We start from the raw sequence: 12561 nt of genomic DNA, 5'->3' as shown, positions 1-12561 counted from the left end.
ACACGTATTAAAAAAAAACATGTATAGTTTCACGAGCCGTGCATAATTCCGACGTAAGAAAAGATGGGGGCGAGTAAATAATTATGGATACGTAAATTGAGATTTAAGCACGTGTTAATTGCCAAGGGTAATCGATGGTAGGTATTGGAGAGCCGTTTTGGGATTGTGAGGTCAATTTCTTCCGATTAAGAGTATTTTACGCAGGTGCAAAACATTGCGCGATTGAAGCCTGCAGGAAAATCCATTTTCTACACCACTGAAGAGCCTCGAGGCACCGATATGATGGAGTGTTACGGAGATTGGCGGACCACCGGAGTAATGTCCGCACTAATAGCAGTGATTACCCCTGCCTTGTTGAGAATGAGCCCGCCTGCTCCTTCCAGCTTGCCTGCTCTTCAGGTTCTGCCCCGTTCTCTGCCTCGCGCTGCCCTGCCCACGAATTGATGGATGTTTACCAAACTAACTGCATCCTTTTCGCGCAGACTGCCTCCTGGTCACCGGGCTACCTGGCCATCGACAACGTCGAGTCCCATCGAAATCGTGGATCGATTAAATTATGCGGGATATGCAAATTTGCATCGACTGCATGCACTCGCGCACCTTGATCCCTGAGCCTTTGGCAGAAAACGCGCAATGAAACTGTTGGAAGACTAATTATTGCCTCTCGACTCTGTGCCGTTTTTATTAATAATAACGCCAGTGATATATACGCGGGCAAAAGGCATTAGATCCGATCGAGAGTTATACGCTTATTTATCAAACTCGACGAGAGTTATTATTCCGGAATTCACGATACATACTATAATTCAAAGAGCGAGCATGGACGCATCGCGCTCTGAAGAGGAGGAAAAGCAAGTCTCTTTATCGAAGAAGTCACCGACTGCACGGCAATCTGACCGCGAGAGTAGCTGACAGGCTTTATTATTTATCGACACGCGTTTATAGTTCCAAGATGCAAGGATAATACGATGGAATAATTGCGATAAGATACGATCGCGTATTCGACGACCGGTGGTTAAAGAGAAGTGGACAAGTCTTTGTAATGTGCCAGCACGCGGTACCACGATCGCGGAGCGCGGAATAATTACAGTCGCATTATTATAACGTCACTATATTACACCGATGTCATGCATATGCATTGCCTAAGAAGGCCGTAATCGCATAACATTAAAACTGGTGCTCGGTCACAGTCCGCCCTCCTGTCATTCTCGTTTAGTTCTTTATATACAAACGTGCGTCCTCGACGGAAAGTTCTTTTATATCGTTATCTCGTAGAGAGATCTGTATCGGTTACACAATCGTTCGCACAATGTGTATGTATCTACGTATGAATTATTATAATACAGCGATATTAATGATCCCGAAGCGATATACCTCTAACTACGAACTCGGAAATCTCCGGCATTGAATGATCTACGAGGCAGTTTCTATTTGCAATCGCTGATAAACGACTCGATGCGCCTCGGATTTTTCGCGGCGCTATATCCCTCGTTAATGGTATCTTCGTCGCGAATGTGTGCACCAACGTACGGCGTGGACCACCTGTCCGGTTGGTATCCCTCGCCCTTCTTTCTCCCATTTCCTCATCTTCCTCTCTTTCTCGCGTAGCGCAGGCATCCCACGGGGATATTCGCAGCGTGCGTCTGCGATAACTATACCACGGGAGGGGGAACTTTAGGCGCCACAGAGCAGGTTTCCATAAAAATGCGAGTCGCTCGATCCACCGCGATGCGACGCGACGCGACGGTGGCGAAGTTTAATGTCCCGTGTGACCTACCCTCTCGAAGCTGAAGCAACAGCCCGTTAGGTTCACTGAAATCTGCCTTTTCTCCTTCGAAAGAAGCATGCAAGAGCCCGAGAGATATTAAAGAGACGTAGAAACAAAAAGTAACGATTAATTTTCTGAAGATTATTGCGCTGCGCATTAATATTTAATAACACGAATTTACACTTTAAACGCGATGTCGACTTTCCATTGTATGTACATCCATACTTTGATATTACGTGTTTACCATCGTATAAGCAGAATATGCGTTATAGCTTCTGAGCCCGCACGGTAAATGCTAATAAGGAACTCGAGAAATCGATTATTATTTTACGATCTTACTTCACGTCTTTTGCTGTCTCTAAAAATAACCCGAGTGGCGACTCAATTTTCAACGTATGCGACGACAGCGTATCGTTATTACGTATCATCACGAGCAATTATGTGACATAAATCTTACGTATGATATGCAATATAAATAACCGTTAATTTACGGATGGCTGCAGGATTTTGCGCTATGGTATTCAAGCTGCGGAAGAAGGGGGGTACGGTCTCTTCATCGAATTAGAGACGAAAAGTACATTTCGCGGCCATACCGTTGATTATTTGTTTTAGATATTAATGCCTCGTGTGGACTATCAATAATTCATTCTCGACGTAATCGCACGGTGTGCATCCTCTATCTTTAACATACGACGTTGCGGAACAGACAAGGAAAGAAAGAGAGAAAAAGAGAGAGAGAGAAGAAGAGAAGAGGAACGGTGGGGCGGGAGAGAAAGGAGAGACCCGTGTAAACGATAAATCACGATAAATACGTTTGCCTGGGCCATTATAAAAGGCGGAGGAGGAAGAAGGGAGGAATCGGCGCGATCGGCGTGGAGGAGGCTCGTGAAGAGATACGCACAAAAGGGTGCAGCGGCGCGCGGCCCGATATGCAGTCCCTCCCTGGGGCCACTCCTGGGTGCATCCTCTTCTGCGGCCGCGCATTACGATCGCTTAAGTCTCGGCTCGACTATCGAGTGATCCATCGCCTACGAATTCGACGAAGCCTCCCGCCTACCCTCGGGACATCCTCGACTAATGAGCGTGTCTCGATCGTGAACGACCGGTCTCTCTTTCTCTCTCTTTCTTTCTCCCTTACTCTTCCTCTCTTCTCGCTATCTTCGTCTCTGTTTCGTTCTTCTTTGCTTCTATCTGTCTACCTGTCCTTCTCTACTCGCGCTCTTTTCCTCCTCGCTTCCAGGTGCGCTCAGCGTTCCTTCTTAAAAAGGATTCCAATTAAGAGAGCCCGAATGAGTTCGTACGTCCTATTCACGGGCAAGTCTGTCGGTCGAGATATAACGGGGACGACAGGTGGACACTGCGAAATCCTTAGGCATACGCCCGAGAAACACAGCGATACGATCGTCGGCGAGTGATTACTGAGAGTCTCTCACGCGGAGGACACTGAATATATTTTATTTATTAGCTAACAAGGAATGGGTATATATATACAGCGATAGGCGTTAAAGAAAACTGATCCTATGGTATCGATAAGATTCGTGATATATCATGACATAAATTCATAAACATTAGAAAATTTTGTTATTTTAGTAGAAATTCGAGAATGCTAATTGTCATTTATAGCATAATCCTAACTAAAATTATGTATATACAAATATCAAGACTGATCAAATATTATTATTGATTCCTGCCTCATCGAGGCGTAGATTTCACTTGCGCAACACGTCGCGCTGGATACACGTCTTCACCGCAGGACGTTCGTGGACTAGGTGGGAAAATGCGGTAGTTTCGATGCATTCCTGCGAGAATGCTCGCTCACCTATGCCACCGATACGTAGTTAGTGCGTGGCGAAGCGATGGAAGATAGAGAGGAAGAGAGACGGAAGAGCGGGCAAAGGCAGATACTGGGCCCCGCGGGGGGCTCATAATTGCCGACCCTGAAGATCGGTCGACCCCATGGGGCCCTCCTCTGTTTGTTTTATTCCCTAGTTATACAAACGCAAAGATCTACGACCGATATATGATAATCGTCCTTCTAGTTCTTCCAGTTCGTCCTTCTCTCTCGTTCTCTCTTTTTCTCTATCCTTCTCCCGACTTCTTCTCTCGACTTTATCTCAGCTCTCCTTTTTCCGTTTATTTTATTTTATTTTATTTTATTTTTTTGATTGTGTAAGCTTCACGAATGTAGAGTGCCTTATGGACACTGATAGACAGGGACACGTCCGAACTAATTCTAGGCAGAATCTGCCTCCACCAGCCAGCGGTGCCGTGGAAGCTTTCGCCACGTCTCATCATTTACGACGCACACTTATTCAAATTCTACGACGGCCGAAATGATTGATACTCTTCGTTATGAGCGGCTACCTTAGGCTCTCGCGTTCGTCAGTTTAAGAGAAGGCAGCATAAAATATTAACCCAAACATTTAATATGTAAATAATGGGCGTCGCTATTACCGCACACATTTTTAAACTGTAGGCCGCAGTGTTAATGCGCGCCCGCTGATAAAGATGCATTCGCGATAAACGATAGAAGCGAATTCTAAGAAACAACAAAATTTTAGAAGAAATACTGGAACGCGTAAGTGCAAAATAATGTAAATGGACGCGACACGAAATTAATAATATTATCGTGTCGAATGCCTAATCTTACATTATTTCAAAGACGGGCTTTTAGCTTCTTTAGCCTCGTAAATAAACGCTAGTGTATAAATTTAACTTTGGTCCCTTTCGCGACAATTCTGGTTTTTCATTGAAAAACGCTTTTATCACCAAGACCACGGTGACTACATTTCAAACAGATAACACCGCGAATGCCCCAAATACATATATTCTATCTTAATGAAGAGGAGAAAAGATAAAGCAACTAATTATCGAAGATTATATAAATAACGCATATCGTGACAGAGACGCATATTTAGTAATGTGTCTTTTTATCATCTTTCATACACGTGCTTTACAATCGACTTACCTCGCTGTCGATTTTCTTGAACTCCGGATCATCCTCGTCCACCTCGAAATACAGCTCTGTAGACGTAACGGAAATGATGCCTGGCGCCACGATACCGGGTGCAATTAATTTGCCTTTCGTGCTAATGTTCACCGGACCTGATAAAAACGTGAATAATTAAGCTGCGTGCGTATAAATAGCAACGCAATGAAATAATAATAATATAGTGCCCGTACGCGTAAATTTTTTTATTTAAATAAAAAAAAACGTGAATAAATCTTTCTCATTTTACATTAAACTTAAATGCAAATAATCGGCAGCATGTTATTTCTGTAATGTGCGGCGGCGCGGTGCGGCGCCGCGGCGCATAGAAATTGGAAATTAAACGCGGAAAATTAAAATAACAAATAACAATTGACGACCGATACTTAAATAATGAATTCAACGAAATTGCGGTGTGGAATTGACGAAAACAAAACCGGTTTGCGCGGCCTGTAATATGCCATTAAAATGTCGCGTCTCGTTTATCAAGGAACGGGACGCCGACCAACCTGTCAAGTCGTTGTCGAGATCCCTGTCGTCCGACAGCAATTCACTGTCATCCAGAAGATCCGTCGACTGCAATTGCTGTTGGTGTGCACGCGAGGCTGCGAGATGCGCGTGAAACTCTTCACGCGCTTGAAGTATCGCGTCCTCGGGTGCACCGTGTTCTAGAGCCGCCTTGAGAGTAGCTTCGGGGTGGCCCGAGCCTAGTGGATTGTGCACGAAACGCTTGCGTCTACGTGCATCATCCTCCCAAGCATCCAGTTTCCAGTATTCGGCTAATCTATGAACAAGTGGTAATAGACAAAATGTAGAACGCGCGATTATGAATAAAGCAATTTAAAGCGACGACGATTGTGCGCGTGTGCACTCACTTTGCAGCCATCGGATCCATGTATCCCCATGCGCCGTGCTTGTTGGACAAGATATTTCGAACTTTCTCCAGCAGTCTACTAGCGATAACATTGTCGCGTCTTCGTGCCGCGGTAATTAGATGATCACACATACGTTCTTCTTCCCGACGGTCCAGTAATGTCTGCGCGCATTGCGACTAAATACCAAGGGAAAGAAGTACATATTGTTAATGTATTTTTTATAATCTATAAATGTCGAGTTATAAACAGTTAGTGCAAGGAGATCGTCGTATCAGATGACTCGCGAAAACGTTCTCGCGACAAAAACTGGTCGGTTCTATTTCTACGGGCAATGAAATCGCCGGAAGAAATGCATGCAATACCTCAAAGTCAGCATGCTTCAGCACGTCATCCGCTCTCATCCTGTTTAAAATGAACTCTGCCTCGTTTGCGACTCTTACTATGTGATCCTTCATCGCGTGAGATAGCAGCCTGTGTAACGTAAGGAAGTATTTTCATGAAGGGAAACGAGAATATTTGATTTTGTTTTGTTTGCGCGCGTTCTCTAGCCATATAATAAACGTCTTACCTTCCCTCGTTAATGAGCTCGATGAAAGCGAGGCCCGCGTGCTTTTGCAAGGAGTTTTGCCATTCCTGAGAGCAGAGCAGCATAACCAATTCCACGACGGAGTTGCTGTTCTTAAATGTGGTTAAACCTGGCAAATTACAGACGGAGAATCGTTAAACGAGCGAACGATAAACGGTGAATAACAATGACTGACAGAGTGAATGACGGACGAAAGAAACGAACAATGTCGTGTTTTACGAAGATCGCTCAGTGTATCGCGGGGGTATTGTTAAAAATAAAGTACGTCGATATACGCGCGTTGCAGGACATCAAACGCCACGTTCCTTGAATATAAAATCTCGCGAGGCTCATCGCGGTCTCTACACGCATGCTGAATACTAATGGTGAACGATTACTCGGAATACGCTGGCCATCTTCCTAAAGCAAAATCATAAAGTGACTAATTTGAATACCCGGTGTGAAATACCAGAGACCATAAAAGTGACGAAAGTCTCGCCAACTATGCCCATTTAACTAGACTCTAAATTTTTATTTATCACGCGAGCATATCTAAATATACGATTTTAAATATTTTACACAACAAAACATTGTTGAATTCTTATTTTTACGATCGCTATTTTATCTTTCAAAGCATCCATAATGTATCAAAATATTCATTAATTAACATTTTATTTGTATGTTAAACGCGTTTAAATATTGATTGATAAGTCGTTTTTACGAGGTAACGTATGCACAAAATATTTTCAGAAAAAGAGACAATAAAGTTATTGTGGAGAATAATCAAATAATAATATAAAAGAACAAAAAAAGTAGAGCATGATATCATTATATTCACAGTAAATAATTTTAAAATATGGTAAAGAAATAAATGTATAAGTAATACAAAGTATAATTTTATTTATCATGTCGGAAAATGTGCCTACGTGGGGCTAGCTGAGTTTTAGTTTCCTAAATCCCTTACGATTCCTTTTTTATCCGTGGGCGTGATATATCTCGACATCGCTTGGAAAACATAGACCATGCTACGACTGTTCTCTGCGTGTAATAAAGTCCAACGTGAAATATGTCCTTTTTATTTATCGAGCCTCAGACATTCTATATCATATCGCGCGCACGTAAAATGCGGAATGTGCGAGTCGTGATTTCCTTTTACATCTCATTTTATAAGCGTGTACGTAATATAATAAAACGGTGTGTTTATAGTGCAATTTATACATAGATAGACTGTCCTAAAATAATCAAACGATATTTGAAGAAAGTGATATTCGAAGGGAGAATTTTGGCTTGGCTTACTCGTAATAAATGTTTCCTTAACGGATTCATATGCAACATGCACACACCAAACACATAAAAATAATCGTACGTTCGACGTACCCTTGCAGCTCGTACCTTTTCCTTCCATTAACAATTCTTGACCATGAGAGCCAACGAGTGTTTTGGACAGGAAGGGAGCAAAGTCCACCATAATCTCTCGAAGGAGGGGGCAAACCGAACCCAAAGCCATTTCCAGCTTTTGCGTGAGAGAGGCCTCACGGGAAGGTGTTGGTACGGGTAAATGATCGACCAGACCTTTGATCGGCAATTCGTCGGCCCTCGGGGATGCTGCGGTTACCACCAACCGATCGGGAACCCGCACCACAGAGATTTCCGCCGACGGTTTCTCCCCGCGTTCCGCGTTGCCGAGCATTTCTTGTTCGAGAACATTACCCTCGCTGTCTTGCATGTCACCTGCGTGTTTCAGAATATGTCTTGTCTTACGTACCAGATTGATAAGGAGTCTTGTAATAAGATAGAGTGACAGGTGACGGTGCCACAGGTGACTTGACTCTTACCACGCGAGTGTGCAATATTGTGGATGTTTCGCGGGTCTTCTCTTGGATTTGTAATAGCCATCGTATCACCGTCTTCATTAAGGTTCACGTCTGTCCAGGCTTCTTCGGACGAATTATGCTTGTTTTCGTTGTCCGTGGTAATTTCGGAAGGACTCGGGTCCGCGGTGATATTGCTGCGATGTACCGTCTCCTCGCTGGAGTCATTGCTCTGGGAGAAAATCGATCAGAAGGGAAGAATGAAACATTGGAATTTTTTCTGCTTTGATTGGAATCGACGATAAATTATTGGAAAAATATTGTAACGTTTTAAACAAAAGGCATTGATGGAGAAATACGCAAAACAGGAATTTGTGTATTTCTATTAAAATAAATTGTTTTTTTCTAGCCGGTATGTAAATAATAGCGATTAAAATCTTTTCATTTTTTCTGCATTGCTGAATTTTGTTGAATTAAGAAAAAACTTTTTTTTGCCGAACGTTAATTATTATGTAAAACTATTCAGGTATATTTCCAGACCTAGAGGAATCTCACTACGATACTGAAGTCATTTACTAATGAAAATTTATAGCTATATTTTATCACAAAAACAATTCACAGAATAATTTCATACAATCACACTTCATTATATACTCTCGCGTGCCATGTACTTCATTACATGCAATTAGTAGTACACCACTACTACGCAATCAACTAATATATTATAGAAAGAAAGAATCAAGCTTTTTATATATTCAAGCTTCGTTAGCGAACTTGAAAATTCTAGAATAAGAACAAAGTTATACGCGTGTAAGGACCGCTATTTTACATTATAACAACATTACATAAGCATCGAGAAGGATATGAAGGTGTCTATATCGCTCGCTCTCTCTCTCTCTCTCTCTCTCTTTCTCCTTCTTGCACCCGTCCAAATGGGCATTATCGCACCATAGCGTATCCTTTCGCATTCTTTTTACGGAGTAGAAAATTTAAAATAATTAAAAACACATTTTTGATCGCGTCCGACCGCGGCGATATTATTCGGGAATCGAGCTCCCGTCCTCCACACATCCGGATCTGTACTCAAATTAAGTTTTACCTGCAGATTTCGTGGCAGTGGTTCGGACCTTGTAGAAGTGCCAAGCGTTGGTTCTGATGAGGTGTAATCCTCGAGAATAGTCCGCGGCCGAGGTACACCACTGTGACCTCCCTTCAGAACCAGTAGTTAGTACGCATAGAGCAATGCAAGCAGAGGAAGTTAACAATGAGAGAAATTCAAGAATCAGAGTATCGCATGCTCGATAGAATTACAGATAAATAACAGTGGTTTGACTTTCGGAAGTGCGATCACGTGTCGGAACTTCGCGGGTTGAGATTAAGGGTTTACTCTGATAAAATGCCAATTCAGATAATTCGCAATGAGATATATGTATAGATATTACGTGCGAGAGATAGTTACGAGAGACCACAATTGAGCTAACGGTCGTTACGCTGGGACTACGTAGATGCAAGACATCAATCGATAAGTGAACACTACATGCTGGGCATTTCAAGAGATCACTACGACAGGTACGGTCGAGATCGTAATTGTATCAGAAGGATTAACTAACGTGTGCTACACTTAAGGATCGTAATAGGGGCTGAAAGATAATAAAAGTCATAATCGTAAAATTGTGCTAATTTAAAATTAAGAATGAATGTAAATTTACCTTGTTGAATCTTAATATATAGATCTAATATAGCTACCTATGAATTGCTCTATTGTAATTACATAGTATATGTATATTTCATATTTTTAAGAAAAACTTTATAAGTCGTCGTATGACGAATAATACACGTTGTAAATTAGTGCAAAGCATTGTGCGGTAGCACAAGTATCTGGTTATTACTGCGGTGAATACTCCGTAAGATCGTGCGTGATGGAAGAGTGCTAAAGTCTCGCTGCTGTGAATATCATTTGAAACTATCGAGCAAAAAAGAAAGGTACTCAGGACAGTATCGAAAGAGACAAAGTTCAATTTGAACGTTTAGAAAGACCCGCGTATAGTACTCGCTATGTAGAGCTGTGTAAAGCGACAGATTGGAAACATCGAGTCATCGTGTCTACGTTCTCGATCCATTGAAATGCATGCAGTCTCAAGTATATAAAATTTATAACTTTGTAGAACCATCTCGTTTTTATACCAATCAGACTATGTCGTCAGATGACGTTTTATATGTGACGGACTTTTACCTGAGATTTTCGGTTCAATTATTTCCGGTGTTCACTTCTTTCGAATTTCGTTCGGTAGGGGACAAGTGTCCGTAGCACTTTTCAGATCGTTTCGAAATATTTCGGATAATTGCAACTTTACCGCGGAACTAAACTTACCTTGGTCGACGGTGGACCAGACGACGTGACGTCGTGATCGGCCAAAATCGAAGAATTGTTCTCGTCAACGATGATGACTTCATACTCGCCATCATCCTGAGATCCCGATTGACTCATTATACCTCCGCTACCTGAGAACACAGGTAATTAAGATGATGTGAGAAATCGAAAGATGTGAAGAATTTCTTCTTGCTAAGCTAGTTGATATTCATACACATGCGTCCAACAATTTTAGCTATGATTGAAAAATTTCATTTGTACATCGTGTGTATATAAAATGATCATTATTATGATCTTATAATTCACAGTTTAATTCAATATAAAAAGTGTACAAGATCAGTAGATTGTGACATCCATGTAGATACATCAAAAATGAAAGCATACAAGACGTTCTTTTTTTGTTTGTATCACATAAATGGCCGCGCAAAATTGCTGCAAAATAAATCATAGCACAAAACAAGCATTTCAATTGCTTTAATAGATTACAGGAAACTTATTCTGGCAAAAATAAAAAAATAAGATATTTTTCAATACTGTGTCATACCTTTATTTAAAGAAATAAACAATAGTAGCATTCTGAATAAATGTGCGTTTTTTATAATAGCCACAATTCAGTCTCAATAAATTATCTAAAATTAAAAATTATATAAATATTTTTCTTTACTCTTATCATTTTCGGATGACAAAGAGTCTCTTTTAAAATTTTACTTTTCGCGAAACTGCACTTTTGAAAATTTTGTTTTTTTCAAAAAATTTCTTTCTATTTTGTCATAGCATAAAAAAAAATTGAAAATTGAAAGAAACCTTTGTGATCCAATGACAAATATTATTAAAAATATTAATTATAAATTTCAAATTAATCAGACAAATCATATTTTAGTTATCGTGGCTACTGTTTTAAGAAATGTTTTGATAAAAATGTGTATAATGTTTAACATTTTCTTCAATAAAATTTTGTATCTTTCTCTTCTTTTTAATAAATATACATATTTTCAAAACAGAAACATGTTTATTTCATTAAACAAAAGTTTTACATGATGTTGAAAAACACCCCATTTTTCGATTTACCAAAATCCTATAATTCCTTAAAAAAGAGGGGAAAAGGGAGAAAGGTTGGAAATACAATGAAAACTTGGTAATCTTTGATTCATTAATACAGATATATATTAAATACGCAATTTTTTCTATTTATTTAATAAAATCTCTTTGTAGGTTATTTATACTACATATTAACAAAAAAACACTATTTTCAAAATTACAAAATATTCACATATGTATGAAGCTGCTGCAGCTTGATCTATCGTACAGTGTATCTCATGATTTTGCAGAAATTGCAGATAAAATAGATATATATATATATATATATATATAATTTAAATAGAATTAAACTAAATAGAATTATTCCGGAAACTATCCATTACAGAATGAACTAAGGTAAAAAGTCAGGTAAAAATTAACATAATAGTAAATAATACAAAAAAAGCATAGTACTTTTTATTGGTATAAAGTGTAGATAAATATCAGTATAAAATTGATTGTAGTTAATCTTGTAGAAAATGTAATGTTCTTTAATAAAAAAAATTTTTTTTAAATCAATAACTGTCATTCTTGAATTATACCTGCAAAATCACAGATTTACACCGTACAATGAGTCAGACTGAAGCAATTTTATATGTTAATATTTTCTAACATTGTAAACAGTTTTTTTTACTGTTAATATAGTACAAGTAATCTATGAAAGAATTTTATATTCAATTCATTCCTATATTAACGAATCAAAGTTTATCGATTTTTCATCCATTCCAAATCTTCCTATATCTCTTATAAGAAACGCAAGCTTTTAACTCTATTATTGTACTTAATCAATTTTCAATATGAATAAATAGAATTAGAATTTTCGATATAAATTATATTAGAAATTGTTTATCTTAATTTTTATAATAGCTGGTGTTCCTTAAATATGTTTATCAAATAAAATGCATAACACATGATTATAAAACATAAATATATATAATTTATATATCTTATATGTGAGATTAAAATTATTTAATTTGAATATTACATATTCAATATAAATTATATATAATAATATAAATATATACACATTAAATAGATAAAAATCCAGTTTAAAGAATATTGCATTTCGCTAAATAATAGCAATTATTTGTTGAATAATTACGCG

The 12561-nt window shown here is 39.2% G+C and overlaps 1 protein-coding gene across 10 annotated transcripts in view; it reads right to left on the bottom strand.

The window, feature by feature from the left end:
- The window catches only part of LOC105196478 (neurobeachin), a 233392-nt gene that overhangs the window by 73325 nt on the left and 147506 nt on the right, over nt 1-12561 (bottom strand). For 5 of the 10 annotated variants that reach the window (XM_026135358.2, XM_039459670.1, XM_026135359.2 and 2 more), the window contains 9 exons: nt 10380-10510; nt 9108-9218; nt 8033-8240; nt 7575-7928; nt 6201-6327; nt 5995-6103; nt 5633-5808; nt 5267-5541; nt 4737-4873 (listed from right to left, as the gene is read on the bottom strand). In XM_026135358.2, the coding sequence (XP_025991143.1) occupies nt 4737-4873; nt 5267-5541; nt 5633-5808; nt 5995-6103; nt 6201-6327; nt 7575-7928; nt 8033-8240; nt 9108-9218; nt 10380-10510 (1628 nt within the window). The remainder of the gene's footprint in view (nt 1-4736; nt 4874-5266; nt 5542-5632; nt 5809-5994; nt 6104-6200; nt 6328-7574; nt 7929-8032; nt 8241-9107; nt 9219-10379; nt 10511-12561) is intronic. The other 5 variants (XM_026135361.2, XM_026135360.2, XM_026135357.2 and 2 more) reach the window with 2 other exon arrangements.

The sequence above is a fragment of the Solenopsis invicta genome, chromosome 2, assembly GCF_016802725.1.
Source record: "Solenopsis invicta isolate M01_SB chromosome 2, UNIL_Sinv_3.0, whole genome shotgun sequence".
In the NCBI taxonomy this organism is placed as follows: Eukaryota; Metazoa; Arthropoda; class Insecta; order Hymenoptera; family Formicidae; genus Solenopsis; species Solenopsis invicta.
The sequence above is the reverse complement of the archived record's forward strand: the minus strand, read 5'-3'. Positions and strand labels throughout refer to the sequence as shown.